Source organism: Ictidomys tridecemlineatus, chromosome 3, assembly GCF_052094955.1.
Source record: "Ictidomys tridecemlineatus isolate mIctTri1 chromosome 3, mIctTri1.hap1, whole genome shotgun sequence".
In the NCBI taxonomy this organism is placed as follows: domain Eukaryota; kingdom Metazoa; phylum Chordata; class Mammalia; order Rodentia; family Sciuridae; genus Ictidomys; species Ictidomys tridecemlineatus.
Window position 1 is genome coordinate 123,448,008 of NC_135479.1, and position 26,685 is coordinate 123,474,692.

General features: G+C 38.7%; 1 protein-coding gene across 3 annotated transcripts in view; it reads right to left on the bottom strand.

The window, feature by feature from the left end:
* The window catches only part of Gnb4 (G protein subunit beta 4), a 43,984-nt gene extending 17,643 nt beyond the window's left edge, over positions 1–26,341 (bottom strand). The window contains exons 1-4 of one of the 3 annotated variants that reach the window (XM_005330278.5): positions 25,794–26,341; positions 9,921–10,019; positions 2,866–2,904; positions 2,075–2,181 (exon numbers count right to left, since the gene is read on the bottom strand). In XM_005330278.5, coding sequence (XP_005330335.1) covers positions 2,075–2,181; positions 2,866–2,904; positions 9,921–9,977 — 203 coding nt within the window. In that variant the 5' untranslated portion in view covers positions 9,978–10,019; positions 25,794–26,341. Of the gene's footprint in view, positions 1–2,074; positions 2,182–2,865; positions 2,905–9,920; positions 10,020–18,452; positions 18,679–25,793 lie in introns of those variants that run through there. The other 2 variants (XM_021729815.3, XM_040270114.2) reach the window with 2 other exon arrangements.
* Positions 26,342–26,685: the final 344 nt, after the last annotated feature.

Sequence of the window (26,685 nt, forward strand, 5' to 3'; positions counted from 1 at the left end):
AGAGAGAGAATGCATCTTTAAAAATGGAATTAACAGCTAAAGATAGAGAAAACTGTGTATTCTAAGGGTAGGGCTGAAGTATGATCAATGACAACAGGTGGAAAAATACAGTGAATGTTTCAGGACTGGGTCTTCCAATTTTGTAGTTTGTGAAAAATAGGAAACATAAGCTAAGAAAAGTAGACCAGATTTAACTACAGGAAACATTATTTGCTAGACTATGGGGTATAAACTCTTGACTAAGTACTTATTAGTCATTGAATTTTTAATTTTGTTCTGGAATTATATTTTTCACCATGATATAAAATTTAGAAGATTAAAAAAAAAATTACCTTGCTAAGCCTAATTCCCAGCAGCTCATCTGAGTTCCCTTCCCCTTAAGAAAATAACATCATTTCTCTTTTTTCTAGGGGCGGGGTGGGGGGGCGGGTGGTTACCAGAGATTGAACTCAACCACTGAGCCACATCTCCAGCCCTATTTTGTGTTTTATTTAGAGACAGGGTCTCCCTGAGTTGCTTTGTGCCTTGCTTTTGCTGAGGCTGGCTTTGAACTCAAAATCCTCCTGCCTCAAGCCACTGTGATTACAGGCATGTGCCATTGTGCCTGGCTATCATCAGGTTCTTAATGTTGTAAATATTAATTTTGTTGTTACAAAAGGGAAGATCTGATAGTAGAGAATAGGAACCCATGGAAAATTCTTCAAAAATCAATTGGCATCATCAGTTTCAGAATGGGTAGGAAGACAATGTGAGGCAGGTTCCTGGGGGACTTGTTTGCTTTTGAGAAAGAAAGGATGACTAGTGTTGTTTCAAGTAACAGGATTTCAGGTTAAAATTCTGCTCTATCAACAAGGCACATTATTTTTACCCTAAATTTTTTTTTAAGAAAAAGAATACAGTATTTGCCTTAGCTCTATGTCAATTATATAATCTTATCTATCCCCTCCTAAGAGGCACACAGGGTATATTACTTCTCCGTATCCCATTTATATCCAAGAGAAACAAGTGAGGGAGGCTTTCTCTGCTTACAATTTTAGTGTCTCTTGGAAGCAGAGAACACATGTGCAACTTTTATTAAACAATATTTTTTGACATTACACAGTAAGATGAACTAAATCAAAGAAACAAGGTGGTCTCTGAGGCAGCAGGCAGATTTACTACTGCCAGATGTGCTGAATAAAGTGGAGGCTGAACTGAAACCCTAGGAACACAGTGAACAGTGGTAACCAACCATATATCCTGTAAGCCACAGGTGTGTCCAGATGTGTGTGTGTGTGTGTGCACCTGCTGATGCTCAGATTTAATTTGAACATATGCATTTATATGTTGAGTTGGGGGAGTAAAAAAGATGTAGTGAATAAAAATATTCTTGTTTCATGTAATTCGATCCTCTGTGAACTGAGGTAGTAAGAAATTGTAGCAATATCTATTAATTTGCACACAGTGTTCAATATATATTTGTTTATTAACTGAAAGGGTTAATATATAATAAAACTGCTTGGGGCATATTAAAAAAACAAAGTATAATACCCTACTGCAAAAAAAGAAGCCCTCTTTGAAATAGTCTTCCTAGCTCATATGATAAAGGTCTTTTTGAGAAGTAAACTGGCTTTCTCGATTAAAAGTTTCTAAACTTTCAGGCTGCAGATACAGCTCAATGGTAGAGGATTCAAGAGCCCCTGGGTTTGATCCTTGCACCAAAAGAAAAATTTGAATATTCTTAGTGAAAATAAAGTGTTCAGGGACTGGGTGCGGTGTGCATGCCTGTAATCCCAGTGGCTCGGGAGGCTGAGGCAGGAGGATCTCAAGTTCAAAGCCAGCCTCAGCAACTTAGCAAGACCCTGTCTCTAAATAAAATGTGAAAAGGGGCCTGGGATGTGGCTTAGTGGTTAAGCACCCCTGGGTTCAATCCGCAGTACCAAAAAAAAAAAAGAAAAGAAAAGACAGTGTTCGTATTGGATGCATATTCTGTAAACACTTCATAAATATAGTTTGTTTTTAAACAAAGAAAATGCAAATGATGATTCTTAAGGAAAACAATTTGGATGACAGATTGAAAGTGAGAGGCACAAACCTTGAATCATATCCCCAGTGCATAGCATAGATTTTAGCTAGATGGCCTCTCAGCGTACGTCTTGTTCGCATTTGTATCCGACCCACAGAGTCCATATTTGATGTGATCTTCAGAAAGCAATAAAAACGTTATTCTTTACTTTAGATATCGTTCAGGAGATAAACCTGAAATATTCAATTAGTAGGTGATAAAAAGCAGATATGAAATTTATAGTAATTTTCATTCAATATAAATAATTCTGCAAAATCATTATGGGATCAAAATGCTGTTCATAAAAAAAACTACGGTTAATTTAAAATAACCCTATGTGTCCTTATAGGCAAGACTCTTAACTAAAAAGAACAGATGAACCTCTAAACTTTAATCAAAAATCAGCCACCCTAGAGTCTAGGAAGGGAAGTGAGGACTGGGGGATTGCTTAATGGGTACAACAATATAGTTATACAAAACAAATAGGTTCTTATGTTCTACAATAAAGTACAGAATATAACAGCCTACCTATTATATATTTTATAAAAAAAAAAAAACTAGAAGAGAGGGCTTGAAGCTTCCCAATACAAAGATATAACTGTTGAAGAGAAGGGAAATGCTCATTATCCAGATTTGACCACTACATATTGTGTACCTGCATCACATCATCACATTGTACCTGTAAATATGTACAATTATTATGTATCAATTAAGAAAATTTGCAATTAAACACTCATGAAGATAATCTCCAAGTCATCTGTATCAGTGTCAAGTTACTTCATATGAATCACTAAAACAAATTGGGGGGGAAAAAACTTTACCTGAACAAGCGTTGCATCATTACATGCTTTCCTGGCATCCTGAAACATACAAAAACACATGTTGATAATCCATTTAGATCTAGAATCCTCTAGATCTTATTAACACTTTATTGAAAATGTAGATTTGCAAGTAAATTTTTTTTTACCATACATATAATCTCTATTTAAAATGATTTTGAGCTGGGCATAGAGGCACTCACCTGTGGTCCCAGCAGCTTGGGAGGCTGAGGCAGGAGGATTATGATTCAAAGGCAGCCTCAGCAATTTATCAAGGTCCTAAACAACTTAACAAGACCCTGTCTCTAAATGAAAATTTAAAAACGGATAGGGATGTGGCTCAGTGGTTAAGTGCCCCGAGTTCAATCCCTGATACCAAGGAAAAAATCATGTTTTAAAATACAATTTACATAACCTAAAATTAACCATTTTAATCATCTTAAGATATATGATTCAGTAATTTTTAGTATATTTACAATGCTGTACAACCATCACTCGTATCTAATTCTAGAACATTTCTATCACCTCCCAAAAGGAATCCCATCATCCTATTTCCCTTTTTCCATAATTTCTGTGATTGCTAATCTTCTTTCTTTCTCTATGGATTTACCTCATCTAAGACATTTCATATGTGGCCTTTTTAAATATCTGGCTTTTTTTATTTAGTAATAATATTTTCAAGGTTCAGCTATGTTATAGCATTAATCAGTACCTCAATTCCCTTTTATGGCTAATATTCCATTATATGGATATTCCACATTTTGTTTATCCTTTAATCAAAACTGATATGGGTTTTTTCCCCCACTTTTTGGCTATTACAAAAAATGATGCTATGAGCATTCATGTACAAGTTTTTGTGTATAGTTATGTATTTAATTCTTTGGGGTATTAAATAAGAGTGAAAATGGTGAGTAATATAGGAACTCTGTCAAACTATTTTTTTAATATTTATTTTTTAGTTGTAGTTGGACACAATACCTTTATTTTTGTTTATTTATTTTTATGTGGTGCTGAGGATTGAACCCAGGGCCTTGCACGTGCTAGGCAAGCGCTCTACCACTGAGCCACAACCCCAGCCCTCTGTCAAACTATTATTCACATAAGTTATATTACATTCCCATCAACAATGTAGGAGGTTGATTTCTCAATTTCTTCATATCCTCACCAACATTTATTATCATTTATTTTTTAAATTATAGCCATCTTATTAGATGTGAAGAGGTATCTCATTATGGTTTTGCTTTGTTAAAGATCAATGATGTTGAGTACCTCTCTTGTACTTACTATTGGAATAATGTCTATTCCAGGTCTCTGCCAGTACTTCAACGGGGTTGTCATTCTACTGTTCAGTTGTAGTAGTTCTTTATATATATATATTGAATACTAAACCCTTATCAGAGGAATAATTGATAAATATTATCTTCCATTCTTTCAACTGTCCTTTCATTTTCTTGATTGTGTCCTTTAGCACACAAGTTTTTAATTTTGATGAAGTTCAGTTTATCTTTTTCTTTTGGTGTCATATTTAATTTGCGTAATCCAAAGTCAGGAAAATTTACAACTATGTTTACTGCCAAGAATTCTGCACTTTTGAATGTTACATTTAGGTATCATTTTGAGTTATTATTTATATATGGTGTGAGATAGGGGGTCCAAATTCTTTCCTCTACTTGTGGATATCCAAGTGTTCCAGTTCCATTTATTGAAAAGACTATTTTTTCCCTATTGAATGAGTTTGTTAAAAATCAGTGGACCATAAATATATGGATTTGTTTATGGACTTTCAAATTGTAAACCATTGTACAAACTTCTTTATTTACCAGGGATTGAATTTAGGGGTACTTGACCACTGAGCCACATCCCCTGCCCTATTTTGTATTTTATTTAGAGACAGGGTCTTACTGAGTTGCTTAGTGCCTCACTTTTGCTGAGGCTGGCCTTGAATTCGGTCTTCTCCTGCCTCAGCCTCCCAAGATGCTATGATTACAGGTAATGTAATCCCACAGCGCCCCACTCAAACATATTTTTATTTTATGATTTAAAGACTTGCAAAACTGTATCCTGATATAAAATTATTAAGTTGATTTAATAAGCTCACAGTATTCAGAGTTATATTAATTATTAAGGCTTTAGCAGAAAGTAACATTTATTTATATAGGCAACTGTTATTTGTTGCTACTAGGAAGAAAATATTTTAGATCCAATATGCAAAAATATACCTCAGAAATTTTGAGTTGGGGATCTAGCCCAGGCCCTTGCATTTGCTAAGCATATGCTCTACCACTGAGCTATATCTCCAGACACAGTAAAATGATTTTTTTTAATGTAATAGCAACAATTTACACTGAATGACATCCATATTTTTATAACAAATTCCTTCCATGTAAGCAGGTGTTTATGTCTTAATTATTATAAGGTATTCTTTCAGTGAAACCTTAAATTTTTATACAAACAGAGGGAAGATTATAAACAGAAATCAACATAACAAAATAAAGGAGCAATAAATATATTTTAAAAAAACATTAAAACACTTTATTTATTTAGGTGCTGAGGATTAAATCCAGGACCTTGCACATGCTAAGCATGTACTCAACTAGTAAGCTATACCCCAACCCCAGCAAAACATTTTAAACCAAGTTTGTCAGTTAATAACAAATTTAGAGAATTGATATACATGCTAGATTTAAGATAATCTCCCCCTCCACAAAGGTTAGTGTAGTATCCTCTTTATTTTATCATTATTATTATTTGCCTACAGTGCTTTGTATACTCCTAGGCAAAGAGAAGATTTTTACAGAATAAAACCCAACAAAGTCTTTGCAGCATAGACTAGATGGAAGATATGATAATTTTGGCTGCTTTTTCAACCTTCTGGTAAATAGACTATTTCTATGTAAGAGTGTTTCACAATTAGCTGCACAAAAATGTGATTTGACTCTCTCATTCTTAGCCAAATTGTGGGTTTAGAGATCTCATTTGGCAAGGAATAATTTAGCACACTTTTCTGCAATGAAAAGAATGTCTGGAAATGACAGTGATGACCTGAGCCATGTTCCAGAAATGGTGCAGTTGAAGTCTAAAATTCTGAAAAAAAGGTTCTATGAGTTCAGGTTTTATGAAAATGACCTATTATTGTTCAGGCCTTCTTTCTTGATTCAGTCATCTGGTAAAAGACTCAGATGTGCGTGTCATGCCAGGTACCGCTGTAGTCACCGTACGTACAGCAATGGACAAATAACAATTTTTTGCCCTCATAGCATTAACATTAGTATTAATAATACAATTTAAGGGCTGAAAATGAAAATCATTAAACTGCAGGAAAAATCAGTACCAAAATTTAAAACACCATGTTGGAATGCAAAAATTTTACTGACATTTTAGCAGCAGTTAGGGGCAAATTTTCATAATTCAAATAATCTACTCACATCAAGAATTTATTCTTATGAACACTACTATCCATTATAAAACTAAATATAAAAGAATTCCATGCTGTTCAGCATAACAACAAAAAATAAAAGATCTGATATTAATATCTTTGTGCCAGAAAAAAATAAAAAGGAATGTGGCAGATGTGGTGGTGTACCTCTGGAATCCCAATTACTTGGGAGACTGAGGCAGGATGATTGCAAGTTTGAGTTCAACCTGGCAACTCAGCAAGATGTTGCCTCAAAATAAAATTTTAAAAGGTTGGAGGTAGAGTTCAGTTCGGAAGTACTGCCTAGCACACGTTAGGCCATGGGTTCAGTCTGTAGTACAACCCCAAAAAGAAGCAAGATAGGTGACATATTTATTGGTATAACTCAATTACAAAAGAAAACAAAATCTATGTTTTCTTTATTTGTCATTTTTTGAGTTTAAATTTAGTCATATGTTAGGCCAAATAGCATGCATTTCTATTATGCCATGTATTTCCAACATAGTTAGGTAAACACACAGATTTTATTTCTGGAAGGAAGGGGGAAAGAGAAGGAAAAAGGAGGGAGGGAGGGTCTTTAACTATAGTGTGACATGATTAAACTGAGGAAAAAGTGCTTGGTATTTTATATACACATACTTGAGATCATGGGAGGAGAGGAGTCAGTGAACCTGTGTCCATGACATTGGCCTGGAATTCTGGTCAGATATGGAAATGATTAAAACAGAATTTTCAATGTAACTAAAAGCAGAAGGGGTAAATGCAAACAAAGGACTAAAATACAGAGCAGATTAACATCAGCCCTGTCATCACAGAGGCCTACTAGAGTGAGGAGCTGCCCCTCATCAGCATTAGCATAAGTCCTGTATGTGTTATTTAATCCTCAGCACAAACCTATAAGGTGGGCATTGGTATTCTTGCTTCACAGCAAAAACACTGAGTGTCAAAAATGTTAGAGACCTGCCTGCGGCGACACATGATAAAAATGTAATCCATACACGTTGTTTCACCATGACACCAATAAGAGAAAGAGAATGAATCCAAGCATAGGACTCTCATAAGGCTTTTAGAGGAGGAACAGGATTTGATGGATAGGATTTGAGAGAGAAAAATTGGAGCAGAGGTAGTAGAACTCCAGGCAAATGAAGCAATTTGATGAAAGACAACGAAATAGGAGAGAGCAACACATGTTCAAGGGATACAAAAATGGCAACCAGGCTAGATTGACTAGAGCACAGGTTGCAGGGACAGGTGTTAAATATGGCCAGGAGGCAGTACATCCTTGGTGACGGAGCACGGGCCTTACAGTCCAAACATGATGTCTGAGAGATGAATCCGGTACTTACTGGTTAGGTTTCCTTGGCAAGTTATTTGATCTCACTGAGCCTCGGTCTCCTCAACCTTGCCAAATTTTTTAATCTCAAGGAGCCTCAGTTTCCTCAACTATAAAATGAATCAATACCAACTTTTCATAGGACAGCACTATCAGGATGAAAGGAGGTGGGCATGTGATCATGTCTGGCCGATCATCATTGTTCCTCTTAACATCTGGAGTACATGACATAAAGTCAGGATGTCAGAGAATTCATTCTGGTGGTTGGCAGTATAGGTGTAGCACCCCTAGACTGAAAAATCCAACACTTGGGCACCATCACCATGCCACAAGTGGAAAATTCTACACGTGGCCTCATGTGACAAGTTCCAGTCAAAACACAGATACGCTAAAAATATATAAAATTACCTTCAGTCTATGTGTGTAAGGTATATATGAAACATAAATGAATTCTGGGTTCAGACTTGGGTCCTATCTCCAAGATATCTCATTATGTATATATAAATATACCAAAATCCAAAAAGATCTGAAATCCAAAATATTCCTTGTCTCAAGCATTTCAGAGAACAGACACTCAACTGTAATATCTAATTCAGAGACTTGTTTGTGAAGTCTTCTATGAGCATCTCAAGCAAAATAAATCCCTCCTTTGTTCTGAGAGCTCTGTACAGACATAAGGTATCAACTCAGAGTTCTTGCTCACAACTAAATTGTTAATTTCCTTGAATTCCTGGTAATAAGTCTGGTTATGACTTCACTCAGATCAACTCTTTATGATGAGTGTTTTTTTAATATTTATTTTTAGTTGTAGTTGGACACAATATCTTTATTTATTAAATTTTTATGTGGTGCTGAGGATCAAACCCAGGGCCTCACATGTCCTAGGCAAGTACTGTACCGCCGAGCCACAATCCCAGCCCTGATGAGTGTTTTTTTAATGTGTTTTTTGTTGTTGTTATTGTTTTGTTTTGATACTAGGGATTGAACCTGGAGGAGCCACATCCCCAGCCTTTTTTATTTTTTATTTTGAGACGGTGTATATCCTTTAGTTGCTTAGGCACTTGCTAAATTGCTGAGGTTAACCTTGAACTTGAGTTCCTCCTGCCTCAGGCTCCTCAGTCGATGGGATTTCAAGCATGCACCACCAGCCCAGTATGGTGAGTGTTCTTTACCCTTCCCTTGATTTTCATCTTCCTTTTCTCTCTCTCTCTCTCTCTGGTAATATCTTCATACAGCTTTATTCTTCAGTTTTAAATTAGGTAAGTTATTCTGAAATAGCTATTACCAAAGATACAGATTGGGAAGAGTCACAGCTATATTCCAAGCTACCAGAGATTCTCCCACTTTGTGCTGAGTTCTTCATCTATATTTGCAAGCTGTTTTAGTTTTTACTTTTCCCTGTGAAAAGAAGCAGGCAGCTGCCAGGCTACTCACAATTCAGTCTCTCCTCTATCCAGCTCTCCAGGAGGCATACCTACATTTTTTCATTTTTAACTCTGCCTTCTTGATATTCCTCAGTGCCAACAAAGTCCAAGCAAGCATCTGTTTCAATGTTCCAAAGAAGGGATTGTTGGGCTGTCCCTTGGAGAGTGCTTCCTACTTTGTATGAGATTTACAGCTACGATCACCTCTGTCGGAATTGTCCCACAGGCTGCTGCATTTGGCAAACCTTCTCCATCCTTTTATGGCTTGAAGTTCTAAGAGTATTTTAATTTTGCTAAGGCCAGAGCTTGTATTTGTTCCTTATCCTTTTTATTGTCTTGAGCTGATTTCCAAGACTAAAAGAGGTCAGATCTGCCCTTGATCCTGCCTTTTGTAATTTTTAACATTTCTGTGATTTAATGTCTTAGAGATTCACATTTCCTACTTTATCACAGTGTAATGTCTGCCTCACTGTACTGCACCAAAAATCTAGATTCCAGGTGTATGAGTAAGAAGAGAATTGTTTATCTTCCAGCTGAGCTTACAGACATACCTACTATTAACCTCTTAGGGGCATGGAAACCACTTGTAGGCATAGGCACTTATCAGGAATCATTTTCAGAGCATTCACTAGAAGCAAGATTTAAAAAAAAATTGACCATTTCTGGCCTTACAAATTACTTACTGTATGTAAACTTACATACTCAGGAATTTTATACATTGCTGATACTGAAAAAAAAAGTGTAAAAGCTGGGGCTGAGGATGTAGCTCAGTGGCAGAGTGCTTGTTAGCATGCATAGGGCTCTGGGTTCAATCCTTAGCACTGAGATTGGCCGGAGTGGTGGGGTTGTGGGGAAAAGCATTAAAATTTCAAAATGAACTTCTTACCTGGATCTGATTCCGCAGTTGTTCTGCTTCCTGCCTCAGTTGTTCCAGTTCACTCATCCTTTGAATCTGTTTACCTCAGTAATTACCAAGTAAAAGTAACTGTTGAGAGAGAGAAGAGAGAGAGAGAGACAGGTTGACACTTAGTTGTCCATCTTCAAATTTACTTTTAAGACTCTAACACATAATTGTTTTTAGCCCTTCTGAAACACTGGTCGATTATTACTAAAATTGACAGTTGCTTAGTAAGTATGGATCTGGGTCATTTACCGAAGGGTTTTATGGAGGAATGTGATGTGAAAGTTGTCAGCACCAAAACAGCCACTTATATCAAACCCTGACAAAACAGAGCCGGAGGCCATGAAGGAGGAGCCCCCAGACATGTGCCTATGAAAGAATCACCCAAGGAATTCCTGGAAACCACAGTGTTCTGGATAAGTCTGCATGCAGAAACTTGCCTCACAGCTGCCTCCACCATGGGCTAACACCAGCTCCTGCAACAAGCTATGAGAGCCAAAGGGCTTTGTTTCAAAACAGTGTCTGTGGACTTTGACCTTTTTTCTTTTGAAATCCTCTCCTTGCCCCAACTTCTCCGGATGAACCTATAGTCCCCCATACCATACATATCCCAGACAGCAATCCCTTGCCATCTAGGGGGGAAAAAAATCTTGTTTTGGACTGTTGGTCTTTCTGTCACTCATGTTAGGCTAAGAGTGATCAAAAGAATCCTCGAGTTGTAGTATTTATAAATGAATTATAAACTGGGTATGGTAGTGCCCAGTGATTTGGGAGGCTGAAGATCACAAGTTTGAGGCCAGCCTGGGCAACTTAGTGAGATCCTGTCTCAAAAAAAAAAAAAAAAAAAAGAAATGAAAAGGAAAGGAAAGAAAATGGCTAGGGATATAGCTCAGTGGTAGAGCACCCCTGGGTTCAATGGGAAACTTGCCCCCCATACACAGACAAACTAAATTATACAGAAATGATGCAGTACAGGAGTCTAGTGAGAAACACTTTACAGCAGTTCACAGGGCAGCACTCAACATCTCCAACTGGCCTCCATATATGCACCTCAAATTCAAAGCTTCAAAACTGAATCCACTCCACCTGCAAGTCCTCCTCATTTCAGTAAAGAGCAACTCCATTCTCACAACTATTAAAGATAAAAATCTGAGAGTCATCCTTAATTTCTGCTTCTCTCCCACCCTCCCCCTCTAATCCATCAGCAAATCAAGTCAATTATTCCTTACAATATTATTTAGGATCCGACTGATTCTGATTACTTCCTCTATCTTGATGCAAGCCTTCATTATCTCTCACCTGGTCTCCTTCCTACTGACAGGATCACTCTCAGTCTAATCTAGGCAGAGCAAGCCGATTATTACTAAAATACCACTAAATATCACTCTTAAAATACAATTCACTCTTAGGCTTTAAATTCTGCAATGGTTTTCTGCTTCACACAGAGTAAAGCCAACTCTGTATCTTGACCTAAAGAGCCCTGTACCTGTCTCTCATACATACCCACACCCTGCACACACCTACTCTTCCTTTGCCCCTCCCTTTTCTCCTCCAGTTGCTCAAAAGCTTTCTTGCTGTTCTCTGAACACACTAAGCGGACTCCAGCCTCAGTGTCTTTCAGTCCCCCTTCCCTTGGCCTGGACCACTCTTGCCTGTGACAGTTTCATCGCTTGCTTTCTTGTGTCTGCTCAGATGTTACTCTCTCAGAGGAGCCTCTGCTGATAGCACACACACATACCCAACCTTCTCCCTTTCTGGGTCACCTACCCTGTCTTATATTTCACTATAGGAGTCAACACAATTGAGCATGTATTTACCTATTTGTGGATTTGTTTCCCCCTTATAGAAAGCAAGCTCCTTGGGGTAGGGTTTTGGTTTGCTTTACTCTTTGCTATACACCCAGCACTTATGACACTTGGTTTTCCAGTAAATAAGCGAACCTTAAATAGCTTAAGAAATAAAGGAAAACTCATTCTAAGGAATTAGAATAAATTACAGAATCAAAAGGCAGGAATATTACCATTTTAGGAAGAGATTTCCCCCATTGTGTTTTTACATCTTGTTTGTTGGAATCAGGATCCAATTAAGGACTACATGATACATTTTGTCATGTCTCTTAAGGCTCTCCATCTAGAAATAGCCACCTCTTGCTTTTTTTTTTCCCCCTGTGATATTTATTGATTCACTAGAGACTAAGTTACTTGTCCTTAGAATGTCCCACTTTCTATTTACTTCTTGATGCTACTGTTTGTTTACTTACCCTCTGCACTACCTGTAAACTGGAAGTTAGACTGACAGGATAGAATACATTCAGGTTAGAATATATTGTATGTATAGACTATACATACATATATATGGCAAGAATTAGGTGATCTATGGACTTCTTTTTTAAATATTTTTTTAGTTGTGGATGGACATAATAACTTTATTTTTATGTGGTGCTGAGGATTGAACCCAGTGCCTCACACATGCAAGGAGCGTGCTCTATCATTGAGCCACAAGCCCAGCCCTGGACTTCTTCATACTACAGTACATCAGAATGAACTTCCTGTTTTCTTTATGCCACTGCTAGTGACTCTCAGCTTGGTCAGTGAGTTCAGTTGTTAACAGTGTAATCTATCTAGTGGGGTGCTGGGTTTCGGTTAGCAACTAAAAGGCTCTGGGGCCACTCCAGTTAAATTGGGCTAATTGGGCTGTGCAAAATAATCACACAAGAGACACAAATATCTTTTTCTTTGGAGTCGCTGTGAAGGCTCCTCTGATCTTAAGGGTCCAAAGGAAAAGAGAGAGCTACAGCATACGCTGACCCCTTTTATTGAGGAGAAGCTATTCAAATGAGGCAAGGGGTCAGGTTTCAGGGGGCTGAGTCTATCTTCATGATGTCCACTGTCAGCAGGTTGACTGACATCTGGGTAGGCCACACCCAAGGCCACAGTAAGAGAAGGGGACACACACAAGGCACTTCCATGGAACATTCTATCTTAAACAGGGCAAGGGGTTATATTACAAAGGAACAGGTGAGCGTAGCTCCACCCATTGGGCTGTAGCAAGACACACCCAAGCACGAGACACCGATCCTCGAACCCAAGAAGGGTGGGGAAAGCTCTGCCACATTTCTGTGACTGAGCACCTCAGCACCAGCTGGGGAGTGTGACTCAGTCAAGTGCAAGATTGGTCTCCCACAGAGGGGGACTACAGCTTTATTGTTTCATTCAGTAAGTTATCTGCAAGGAGCCTCTGACTTTCAACTGGATTCTTACCATCAGCAGTTAAACATGCCCAAGTCTCTCCCTTTAAAAAGAGTGTGGTGGGGAGGAGAAGGCAGTCAGAGGCTACGGCAGTTGTGGTTCAAGTGGATCCAGGGACAGCTCGTGCTGGTTGGTACCATCCATATGATGCTGGCTTTGCAAGCCTGCAGAATGTAAGAGTGATGGAGTCTTGGAAGCTTCCACCAAGATTTTAAATGGAAAGCCTGAGTAGCTGAGCAGTGTGCTGTGGAGTGGAATGGAAATGTGGGAGTGAAGCTAAAACTGCAATGGAGACCCAGGGAAGGTGAAGACGTCAGCATCGGGCAACAATTGTCAAGGAAAGCTATGGGCAGCACACAGAGTCAGCCCAAAAGAGTGGACATGTGCATTGCCTCCAGCAAGGCTGAAAGAATGGGGCGTCCCAAGTCCTGGCAGCCCACGTCTTGCCACAGTGTGACCTGGATGGAGCCTCAGGATTTAATGTTTACCCTACTGTGTTCTGGTCTTGATTCAGACTGATCCTTCCTTACTATTTTCCTATTCCAAGCTTTTGAAATGAGAACATTTACCTTGCATTTATCTTACCATTGTGTCTTGGTGGTATGTGACTTTCTTTTTTATTTTTATGGGTCTCACATTTGAGTTTGTCTGGGGTCTTGAAGAAGACTTTGTACTTAAACATTTGACCAATGCTGGAACAGTTAAGACTCTGAGGACTCATGGGCATGGACTGAATGCATTTTGCATTATAAGATGGACAAGAGCCACTGGAGGCTAGGGCTGGAATGCTACAGTTTGGATGAGAGTTCCCCAAGGGTCTAGGTGTTAAAGGCTCAAACTCTAGTGAGATATTCTTGGGAGGTGGTGAAACCTTTAAGAGGTGGGGCCTTACGGGAGGCTCTTAGGTCACTGAGGGCCTTGAAGGGAGTAGGGGACCCCAGGTCACTTTCTCCTCTTTTTGTCTCCTGGCTGATAAGGTGAGTGGTTTGCTCTGCCCTACAGTCAAACCATGGTGTGCACCTTGCCAGAGGCACAAGGTTATGGGGACTAATTTTCATGAGCTGGAACCTCCAAAACTGAGCTAAAATAAACCTTTTCCCTTTCTTTATAAAAAATATTTTTTTTCTTGACCATACATCTCACCATCACCTACAATCCTTCTCTTAATTAAATACTTCTAAAGAGAGCTGCCTATCCATGACCCCATTTCCTCATGTGGATTTCTGAATTCTCAAGCCTTGTTCATGTCTAGTAGACCTGGGCTGATTAAACAGGCATGATGGAAAAGGAGTGGGCAGCTATAAGGCAAGAGGCTGTCTGAGAAATGTTTCTAAGCCACAAAACCAGAATCCTTGCGATGTTAGTGCTAGACAACTGTGAACTTTCTTTGGATAATGTCAAAGCTGCCTTTCCCCTGTTCTTCCCTTTCTGCTGCTAAATAGAGGAACTAACTTTTCATTCTTTAAGAAAATCAGGATAGAGAACATAATGCACAGATTTCCTAGGTTAATTTTTTCTTCTTGTCCAACAATTGTCAGATTCTTTAGAGTAACAATAAAGTGCAATTCTAACGTAAACTCATAGACAAGCCTAGAGGCTATCTAGGGTAAAATGAGGCTATAAGATGCCCTAGGTGAAAGCTAAGATGGTTAAGTTCTAGGAAATTATGTTCTGAAGGTGAGGATTCAAGGTTAATGGTAAGCTGTGTATTGATGTGTTTGCATGTAACTATAAGCTTAGAATTCCTGGGAATAATATTTCTGCATCAGGTATAATTTAGTAAGTAGCTCCCTCAAACTGTGCACCTAAAGCATGCTCAAATTTTGAGAGATCAAGTCCCCTAAGAGCATTTATTTTGACCAACAGAAAACAAAGACATCTATTACTTGCCCATCCACAGCTCTTGTATATATCCACAGTTTAATAAAAAGTGGAAATCAGAGAAGTGGCAAAATATTTTCTAAAACTGTGTGAACTCTATATGGAGAAAAGGGAAACATGGAAACAGGTTGGGGGCAGAATTGGCAAGACAAATGGTGACCCACTACTGAAGAAGTCCTCCACTGGGTCCCAACCAGGCAGACTAGCTGCAGCATAAACCAGCTCAGAGTCTTTCTTATTTAAAGCTTAAAGTAATCAAGATCCTAATCTGAGAAAGGCAAAAGCCAAAAATAATCTCTAACCGACCAGACTTTTCCTGAATTAATGACAAGGAAGGCATTACAGATAGAAATTAAAGTTTTCCACTGACACTGGTGTGTGTATGTAACAGAAAATTGAGGAGGATGTCTCCTAAGGATTTAGATCTGGTATGCATGGGCCCCAACAATCAAACATACTTTTTTTTTTTAATCTTCCAACATATGGAAACAGAATCTCCCTAATGGTTTACTAATAGCTCAATGATCAGCTGCATCCTGCCCACCTCACATACAACACATCTGCCACAGTTGATTATTTATTTATTTAGCCACATATTTGATTTTAAAAATCATCCCTAAATATAAGAAAACTGGGGAGAGGAAGAAATGTTAACAATAAGAGCAAGATAAATACAGTGTATTTTCTCTACCCCTAAAATAAGAAAGAAAAAAGCAAGACACCCCCTACCCCCAACCCCCCCAAAAAAGGACAAAAAACAAAAACCAAGCCTTGGACTGGGAAAAGATAGTTATAAACTAAAATTCAAATAAAGGATTAGCATGCAGAATCTTAAAAGCAGTTCCTTCAAACTACCAATACAAACAATTAACATTCCTATAGGAAAATATGCACATACAGGAATTGGCCAATCATAGCAGGAAAAACTCCAGAGGCCAATATATAAATGGAATAACTCAACCTCAAAAATGAGGGAAATGCAAATTAAAATACACGATACAGTTCCACACCTGTTAAGATTTTTAAAAATATTTTTTAGTTGTAGATGAACACAATATTTTTATTTTATTTATCTATTTTTCTGGGGTGCTGAGGATAGAACCCAGTGTCTCACATATGCCACGCAAGTGCTCTACCACTGAGCCACAACCCCAGCCCCCCCACACCTGTTAGATTAACCAAATGTTTTTTAACTTAACTGGGAATTAGCAAGGTTATAGAAAAATGACAACTCTCATTCTCGTGGGGCAACTCTTTGTAAAGCAATGTGGCAATATCTATCAAAGGTGATGATACTTATGTCTTTCACTGATGATTTAATTCCCCTCCTGGATAACTAGGTTTTAAAAGATACTCTAGTGCATGCATGCAAGAGCAGGGTATAACTATTCATACCACACTACTTAAAATAATAACAAACTGGAATACCAATGGCCACTGTCAAAATGGATAATTGTAGCATCTTCACAGCAAATTATTATAAAGTGATGAAAACAAATGAACTACAGTAAGAAACAGCACAGCTGAATCCTAAAAATAATGTTGAGGAGAAAAAGTTCCAGCATAAATATCTCTTTTACAAAACTCAAAACCACTAAAACTAAATAACATTATTTAGGATGTGTAAATATGTAATACAACTTTTTTTTAAGCAAAAGAATGATCATATCATATGAGGAAGGAACACACAGGTGACTGCTATTTTTTAAATTCTTGGGCTGAGGACTTTCTAGATAGTTGTCCATGTATTATTAAGTAAGCAAACATAAATATATAAAAGTGAGTCGTACATGGATGAACTACAGGCACATGCCACCATGCCTGACAAGATGAGTCTCGTTATAATGAACCCAACTTTTGCACATGCACTCCACTGCTAACAATGAATTAAATAGAATGAAATAAAATGAAAGGAAAGAAAAAAAGAAACTGAGGTTCAGACAAGTTCAATAACTTGCTTAACATCAGAGGTAGAATTGGGGTTTGAAGCACACATGACTGAAACTCAGGCTCAAGACGGCTCTGCTGGGCTGCCTCTTTTGAAAGGGCATCTCACTGGATTTGCTGGATCTGACTGAGGACCTTTGTTTCCTATTTCAACTTTATTCCTAGGGTTGTTACAATCCCACAGCTCCCTCGCTCTCCTTGTGCTTAACCATTCCTTTTCTGTGGCTTTGTGGGTACTTCAATCCGTTCATTTCTTAAATATTTATTTGTGTTTCCCAGGGCTCTATCTTCAGCCAGCTAATTAAGAAACTTCCCTCCTGGGAGGAAGGAAAGATAAAAGGAATACAAGGTATAAATGAGCCAGTCCTACCTTCCTTAAGAAAAAAAAAAAAGAAAGAAAAAAGAGAATGCAGTTTAATAGTCAAAGAATCTCACCAGTGGTGATTTTGCTCAAGGTCAAATTGCAGCTGTTAATCACAATTTATCCTTGAAATGGAATGAAATTGCACAAGCAATCTTAACCTCATAATTTAACAGAAATTATTTTATAAACCCAGTGCTCTTATTTTTAGTTACTGTAACTTCTTGATTTCCTTTTCAACATGGATATTTGCTCCATTTAACACATTTTAAATAACTGTCATATAGTGAAAGCATTGTTAAGGTGAAAAGAAAGCAGCATATCAGTTATCTTTTCGAAGTTCAGCTGTACCAGTTACACATATCGAAAGATACCAATGAACCATTGTATCCAAGCCAGTTTGTTAAATAAAATGGAAAAAAAATACAGCTGTATAATTCAAATGGCCTTCTCACTCCACATCTTAAAAGTCCACAGAACTTTTACTAAAGCAAGGCATTATGCATCTGTACAATTACACTGCTGTGTTGGTCAACAGCCATTTGAATCCATACGAGACAAGCAAAAATAAGTGCTTCTTAGCTAGTAATAATTTTCACACTGATCATGAAAGCTCATGTTAAGCCATGAAAGACTATTTGAAATTGAACTTTAAAAATTTAAGCCTAAACTGCTTTCGCTTCCTAGAAGTCTGTTCTCTGAAAGTTAGTTTCAAGTAGTATGTTGTTATATCCAATTTTCTAATTTTCTACTTAGCTCTTTGCAATCAGATTTAAATTTCTTATACTTTACAAAATACATTTTAAAAAACATAATGAATCAGGTGAGGTATTTTAAAGCTTGTATGATCATTCTTACCAAGGAATTTAAAACACACAAGCCACCCCATCCCACATTTGTCTTTCTCAACAAGTTAGCCAAAACCCTAGAGCTGCACCGAGCAAGTGGATACGAGAGCAAGAGAAGCCAGAGATGCTGAAATTGTAGCACAGAACACCAGGTTTTGTGTTTTGTTACTTGGCCATCATGTTATTCATTACTTGGAGCATTTTTAAGTGTCCTCAAAGTAAAACAACCCACCTTCTTGTGAACTGAAGGCTGTCTGTTCCGTATTCCAGGAAATAAAGAAGGCCCTGCTCTCCAGACTGTCTCTCTTCACCTAGAAGTTCCGTTCTGCAACAGTTTGTGCTGTCACCCAGACATTTACTGAATATGCCAGGAACAGGGGCCATATGAATACAACTTAGACTTTATAGACTGTCTCAAGGAATTTACAGTCTATAAAGGAAGACAGACATATAAATGCATACACACATAGGCCCATGATCCATTTTAATAAACCCTAGGGCTACATGTGTTTCAGAATTTTGAGGTTTTTAGATTAAACAAAGTGTTCGTTATATGTAGCAAAATACCGCCTATAGACCGTGGGGCAGCATCCCACATAATCAGGAACTGACATTTCTGCAGCAAAATATAAATATGTTCACAGTTAGAATGGACAAAGAGATTAGCAATCGCTTCAGATCACACTGTGCCACCAAATCAGTTCATGACATATAAGGTTTTGACACTAAATGATTTATGAAGAAAAAAGCCTGTATGTTGAGAGCATTTTGGATTTTTAAGTTGTGAATAAGAGATCAGTGACCTGTAATACAAATGAGGAAGATTACCTGGCATGAAAGCAGGAGGACCTCTGCACTTAAATGGTCTAAGCAGGAGTTATTGAAACAAGAAGATAATATTAACTGAGCACTTACTATGTACATACACTATTCAAAGGTCTTAATAGTAGTAGTTTAGTTCTTAGAACAATCCCATTCTACAAAATGACCTACTCTAGATCCCTTGTTGATAAATTTCAATTTCCTTATGCAATAACCTGCCTACCATGTTCCATTCAAATAAGTAACCTAGTTGATAGTATTCTAGGATCAAGTATCTTAAATTATTTTCTTATAAAAACTGGTCACTATGAGCCTTCTTAACTATCCTAAATATAATCTATATCCCATTCCAGTGAGACAACAAAGCCTCATTCAGCTTAAACTACATTACTGGGTTTTTAGTTTCACATTATCAAACAGCTCTTTTTTTACCCTTCAAACAATTGCTAGGTGAAGTGTTTAGGTGGGGAACTTAATATAAAAACAGGTAGGGGGGTGAGTCAAGCCAATGCTAAATGTTGCCATAAAAGTACCAAAAATCTTATGTAAAGCCCAAGAGTATTTGGGTTTGGAGCATAAGGACAAAGTAGTAGTCTAACTCTCTTCAGCTATAGAAAAATTGATAAAATTGACAGATTCTATTAATTCTCTTTAGCTGAAAATTTTTGACAAGCTAAATGGCAGAGGAAATGGCAGGGCTTCTAAAACATAACAGGGAAGAAACTGATGTTTCAGGATACTCATGAACTCTTCATATAATGAAAGTTTTAAAAAATCAATACAAGAGCAAGAATGATACACAATACAATGAAACATCACGAAGTACTTGACTAATAGAAATCACTTCATGCAGCTTCTACTTCAAAGCCGATTGAATAACATTTCTCTCTTAGTAATTCTGGAAGAAAAAAATCTTCATAATGCATATTGGAAAAAGAGTATTGAGAGACACACGCTGTGAGCTTACTAAGCATTTTTTCTTCATAACTATTGCCCCAAAGTAATTTTTTGGTATCTGACTGTTATGGTTTAGATATGAGGGTGTTCTTCAAAGTCTCACGTGTGAGACAATGTAAGAGTGTTCAGAGGTGAAATGTTTAGACTATGAGAGCCTAATCTCCCTCCCCTCCCTCCCCGCCCCTCCCTCCCTGGTTGCTTGAGTTGCTTGTCCTGAGCTGCTTTCTTCTGCCACTCCCTTCCACCATGATGTTCTGCCTCACCGGCCATGGACTGATCCTCTGCAACAATCAGCCAAAACAAACTTTTTCCCCCTCTACGATGTTCTTATCAAGTCTTTTGTTCACAGCAGTGAAAAGCTGACAACCACACTGTTCCATCCACAGGATATTAGCAGAAAGGAGGTAAAGCCGCATAATGATGATGGGCTACACCTCTGGGACCCAACTGTTGGGGCTGGAACATTGGCTTCTACAACTGCATGGGTTAACAGCAAAGTTAAGGAGGGTCAGCTGAAATTTTTACAACCATTGAGAAAAAGAGGTCTTTCTTCTTGTGGGAGGAGGGTACTGGGGATTGAACTCAGGGGCACTCGGCCACTGAACCACATCCCCAGCCTTATTTTTGTATTTTATTTAGAGACAGGTTCTCACTGACTTAGTTGTTTAGCACCTCCCTAAATTGCGAAGACTGGCTTTGAACTTGCGATTCTCCTGCCCCCTACCTCCCAGGCTGCTGGGATTACAGGTAAGTATCACTGAGCCTGGCAAAAAAGAGGTCTTTGAACTAAATGTGGAAAAATATTAAAAATATTTTAAGGAAAAGGCAGTATATTTGAGCAGAAAGTGTTTTTAAGTAATCGAAATATTTTGGATGTCTATTTTTTTTCATCCTTGGCTATACAATCTAACTACTGTCCATTCTTTTCAGTTACATTATAATTAACCTGGAGGCTTACCTTAAATTAAAAATTTCAAACTTGTTTAATTTTTTTCAAAGTTAATTTTTCAGTTTGTGATCCAGGTTTTTCCATTTTTGATTTTTCCTACGGATCTATTCTCATTATTAGTATTACCTCCAGCAGAGGGCAGACAAAAGATAGGTAAAGATAATAAAGTTAGTAACTTACGGGCTTCCAGAGAAGCGTTAGTAGCTTCACCAAAAGACCTTAAATAGCATTAATGCTGTATGATCTCTGGACACTGTCTTGCCTGATTGAAATAACTTTGACTAAAATGTAGCAACGAGTTGGCAAATATAAATTCAAGCATTCATTCAACAATTCTGAGTCTCAGCCACATACCAGGCATATTTTAGGCTCTAGTGATTTAGTAGTAAACAAAACAAACAAAAGTTTCAATTGTTGCAGCACTTTCTTCAGTATCAGTTTGGGAGATAGTGAAGCACATAAACAAATTGCATGTTTTTAAATACAGATAGGAAGTATACAGGGAATACAGGGAAAATTATCAGAAGTTGGTGGGCATGGTGGTGTAGCCTGAAATTCCAGCAACTCACAAGGCTGAGACAGGAGGATCCCAAACAACTTGGCAAAGCCCTCAGCAACTTAGTGAGACCCTAAGACCCTGTCTCAAAATAAAAAATGAAAAGGGTTGGGGATGTGGCTCAGTGGTAAAGCACCCTGGGGTTCAATCCCCAGTACTTAAAAAAAATAATTACAACAACTTGGAGGGTGACTAGAAAGTTCATTTTTAAATTAATTAATCTAAGTAAAGCTGAATGGACTGAGGAAATGAGTTATGCCTTAAAAGAGGAAAACTTATCAGGCAGAAACAAAAGTAAATGCAAAGGTCCTAAGGCAGAAACTAACTTGCAGGAAGATAACGAGGTAGAGGCATAGCAATTCTGAAACTGTTCTGTGTGTCTGGTAGAACTGAACAAATGAATAAATTCATTATATTTGGGAGCTAGAGTTTTCACTCTGGGAGAAGAGAACTAAAATGTGGAATGGAAGAAGACACTAAAGAACACTCTGTTGTTGGATAGGATTCATGGCATCAATGTGAACTCAGGATTAAAATATATATACATATGTGCTGCTGCAGATGTGCATGATGTTTCCTTGCTCTGTCTGGTGAAAGGGCCTAGGAGTAATGATGCCTAGAGTAGCAGCTAACACAGCTAACGTCCCTATCGAAAAGGCTATTTCCAGAGCTGCAACAGGGGAATATGAGCCTTGAACATTTTGTGCCACAAAGTAAGATAGTTTTTTATTTTTATTTTTTTAAGTTGGTCATGTCAGAAGGAAATAGGTGTCTATCATGATGGCACCTGCATGTAGTCCCAGCTACTCTGGAGGCTGAATAGGGAGGATTGCTTAAGGCCAAGACCAGCCTGGATAACATAGCCAGACCCTGTCTCAAAACAGCAACAAAAGAATATAGGAATTAATTCAAAGGAGCTCCCAGTGGCCAAATCTTGGGAAATTTGAGCATCAAAATGAATAATGATGGTAATATATTATAACCCACTGAATAACATGAGAATCCATTCCACATTTTTAGTTTTCTTCTCCCAGAGTAAAAACTCTAGCTCCCAAATGTAATGAATTTATTCATTTGCTCAATTCTACAAGACACACAAAATACTTTCAGAATTGCTATACCTCTACCATACAAAAAACAGCCTCGTACGCGGAGTTCAAGATGTTTCTCAGTTCTTTTTGTCTTTAGATTAAGGGCATACAGTTAAAGTCCTATGTTCAAAACTTACTTGGATTCATTTTTTTTTCCTTCTGAGAGTTCAGGCTATTCATTGAAATAGAGTTGGCTCAATTTTTTATTGTTTGTATTCAATTTTAAAGTCCACTCCCCTATCTTGTTAATTTTATTTTTGAACATGTAAAAGATAAACAAGTTTCCAAAATTCAAAACCACACAAGAAGGTATGTCATTCTTTTTAAATTTCAGTTTATTCAGTTTCTACTCACCCTGATATAGGAAACTAACTGGTTTCTGGCTACCTTTCCTGTATCAATTTATTTTAAAAAACAATTTTTGATGACACAGGGGATTGAAACCAGGGATACTCTACCACTGAGTTACATCCCTGGCTCATTTTTTAAAATTTTCTAAATTTTAAAAAAATTTAGTTGCAGATAGACACAATACCTTTATTTTATTTTATTTACTTTTATGCTGTGCTGAGGATCAAACCTAGTGCCTCACACATTCTAGGCAAGCACTCTATCCTTGACCCACAACCCTAGCCCCCTGTTTTTTAAAATTTGAGGTAGGGTCTCGCTCAATTCTTCCTTCTGGCCTCAAACTTGTGATCCTGCTTCTCTAAATTGCCCCAGCTAGCTTCAATGATGCACTCTTCCTGCATTGGCCTCCCAAATCACTGGGATTATAGGCGTGGGCCACCATGCCCAGCTATCCTGTATTGACTTTTGTTCTGTCAAAGAATTAGGCTTCTGCAAGGTGAAGCAGAGAAATGAGGTAATCACTGAAGTAGAATACTGTTTTTTTTTAATTCACTATAAGATGGGAGACATGAGTATGTTTACATAGAACATAAATGATTCCACAGAAACTGAAAACTTGAAAATGAGAAGGAATAATCGCAAGGGTAAATATCTATCAAAATATCTCTTGGTTTAATCTGAAGGATATCAAAGGGTTCCCATATTCCAAAATAGGTATCACCCTGTTTGTAACCTGACAAATTAGTTACATCTCTGTGACAAGAGAATTCACATTAAAATGGGGTCATTATTTTGGAAGGATAAGTAAGTTATAATTACATATTAATGTCAGTAAGATACATTCCAACAAGAGGGAGGTTCTGAACTTTAAACAAGATATTTAACAGGAGTAGAGTGACAGAATGGCTGATCTATAGAGTAACATGGATGAATAGTACAAATCATGCTGGAAAGACCAACTCGCATCTCTGGTATGTTTTGGAAATGTTATGCATATGCTAATGAGTAATTGTGGACCATTCCTCTTGCCCTGGCACTAAGTTAATGTGACACAGAGGAAAAAACATGAACTTCAGATCCTGCCTTGAACCCCAGTTGAGTTAAACAGTGACCACTGGAAAGCTCCTTAACATTTTGCAGACAGTTTCCTTGCCTGTATTAGTAGATAATGTCTCCTTTTCCAAGTTATTGAAATATAAATAAAGTAAAGCACTGTCACTGGCCCAAGATAGATGATTAGTAGGAAATTTCTATAATAAATGCAGATTAAACTAGTCAGCAAGGTAAATAAACTATAACAGCCATCTGACTTCTATAACATGCCTGAAAGAAATTAGAAATCACACCGCCTCAGGCAGTATTTGATAGGGGAAGAAAAATGTCCAACACTTAGTTCCAATTTTTAATTTTTAAATTTTCCCAGAGTCTGTTTTTAAAGTGTAAAAATATGTGTTGACATAATTAAGCATCAATTATTTTTTTAAAAAATTTACAGGTTAACAAAGTCCAATAACTCAGAATAACTTCCTATACTCTGTGTGTGTGTGTGTGTGTGTGTGTGTGTGTGTGTGTGTGTTTACAAAAAGATAACCTAAATGTATTACAACCATACTGGTAAGGTTTGTAAACTTAAAATGTGTATTCAAAGGTTGACGACCTTTATAAAACATTTTAAAGGCTTATATTTGTTTCAAGTTCATCTACAAACCAAAATGCAACATGAAAAATATTGAATGATCGTTAACCAAATATTGAAATATGCAATAAGCTTTCGGAGCACTGATAAACCAAAACTTCACGCTAATGACTATTAAAATGTACAGACTTAACGTGTACAATTTTAAATGTATATAGTTTACCACTAGAAATTACTTCCCTTTTATCTTGTGTAAGCAGTGAAGATGTACTTAAAGGTCACAATCTTAGTTTGCAACAATGAGATGTCAGAGAGTCAACAATTAAATTCCATTGTCTTAAGAAAACTTCTTGGTGGGGTGCTAATCCATACTCCTGGCTATTCTGTCAGTGGCTGAAGAGAAAGATACTCATCCTTTACTGAAAGAGAAAGAGAAAGAGTAGGAGAAAAGGGTAGAGGGATAGATGCAAAATAAACAAACCATGCTTCTATAAACAATAAAAGCCTGGGTTTAACTTCTGGAAATCCAATCTTCCCTTATAAAATAGCAATAAATGTCAAAGTCTAAGGCAATCCTTTGTGCTTTGAAGAAGAAAAAAAATGTGGAGAGAAAAGGAAAAACACTTTCTCATTGTACAGTACTTGAGAATATTCAAAATCCTTTAGTCTGCCCCCCCCCAAATAACACTGGACATTATATCATTTTAAAAATAAATTTGACACGAAACTACAGGATTGATTTTGGCTCTTAGTCGAGAACTTTTGTGAGCTTTTCCACTGCTCTCCAGCCAATAACACTCCTGGGCAGCCCGGGATAACTGCTGTCTTCGAGGCAAACAGGGGCTTGCTAAGTCCCTAGGAGGAGGCCTCAAGACGTAGAGAGGAACCTGGGGGTGTCTCCCTGAGCAAGCTGTCGAAGCAGCCCCCAAAGTGCCCAAGACAGTGGCGGAGTGGCCATTCCCTGCGCGGTAACGGAGCGCACTCAGGGCGCGCTCGCCCCGTCCCTCTCTCGCTGTGTCGGCCACCGGAGGGCCCCGTCTGGGAGTCAGGAGGAACCCAGCCCAGCCCAGCGCCGCGCCGCCACCCGGGCCGGTTCCGTGACGGCGGTTCCGTGAACAGCGCTCCCGCGGCGCCTCACATCCCCGGCGGAAAGTCCGGAGTCCCCTAGCGGGGCGCACCGACGAGTAGCAGCTGGCGCTCTCGACACCTACCTGGAGGGAGCTTCGGCCCGCGTCGCCCCGGCGCTGGCCGAGTCCTTTCTGCGCTCTGCTGGCCCTCGAGCGCGGAGCCCGCGTGCAGAGCACAGCACACCGCCAAGCCCGGAGCCACCGACCACACCCAGCCACTCCGCCCAGCAGCCAACTCCGCGGCGCGGCCCGGGGCGGGGACGTGGCGCGAGGCTCGAGGCACGAGGCGCACTGGGGGCGGGCGGAGGCGCGCCACGGGCGCGCGCGGATCCTGGAGCGCGCGGGACCCGAGCAGGGGTCGCAGGGAGCGGGCGCCGCCCGCAGCTTCTGCTTCCTATTTTCTTTCTCGTTTCCTGCTAGAAGGAGAAGAAAAACAGTAATTCCAGGGCAGTTTCGTTTTCTTGGTGCGGCGCCTGGATGCCGGAGCACTCAGCAGAGTAGAGCCCGTCTAAGTACTGTGGTCACTTTCCTTCCTGACACTATAGGCGACGGTTTGCTCACGGATTGAGCGAGGCGACCCCCAGGTCCTGTTTAGGTTTAACATTCTGGAATTCTAAATTGTGGGAAAGTGAAGCCTGGCGTCATACCCAATTGCTTTGCAGTCCCAGTCCTCCCATCACTAGTTGTGTGACAGCCTATCTCCTCTCGGAGTCATAAGTTTTGTCACTGGCAAAATAAGGACAGTGATACCTGCCTCATAAAGGTGCTGAGAAATATTACCTGACACATTTGCACGCAACGTGCCTCTAAATAAAGGATCAATTCTTGGAAGTTATTGTTACTATTGTCACTGACAAAACCGGAAGGCCTTCCATTTAACCCTGCCAAGCCCCTCTTGTCTGTGTGAGTTAAACACCACACGCATCTCAATCGACTTTTTTTTTTTTCCCGCATTTCTCTGGGTGTTTTATGTTGA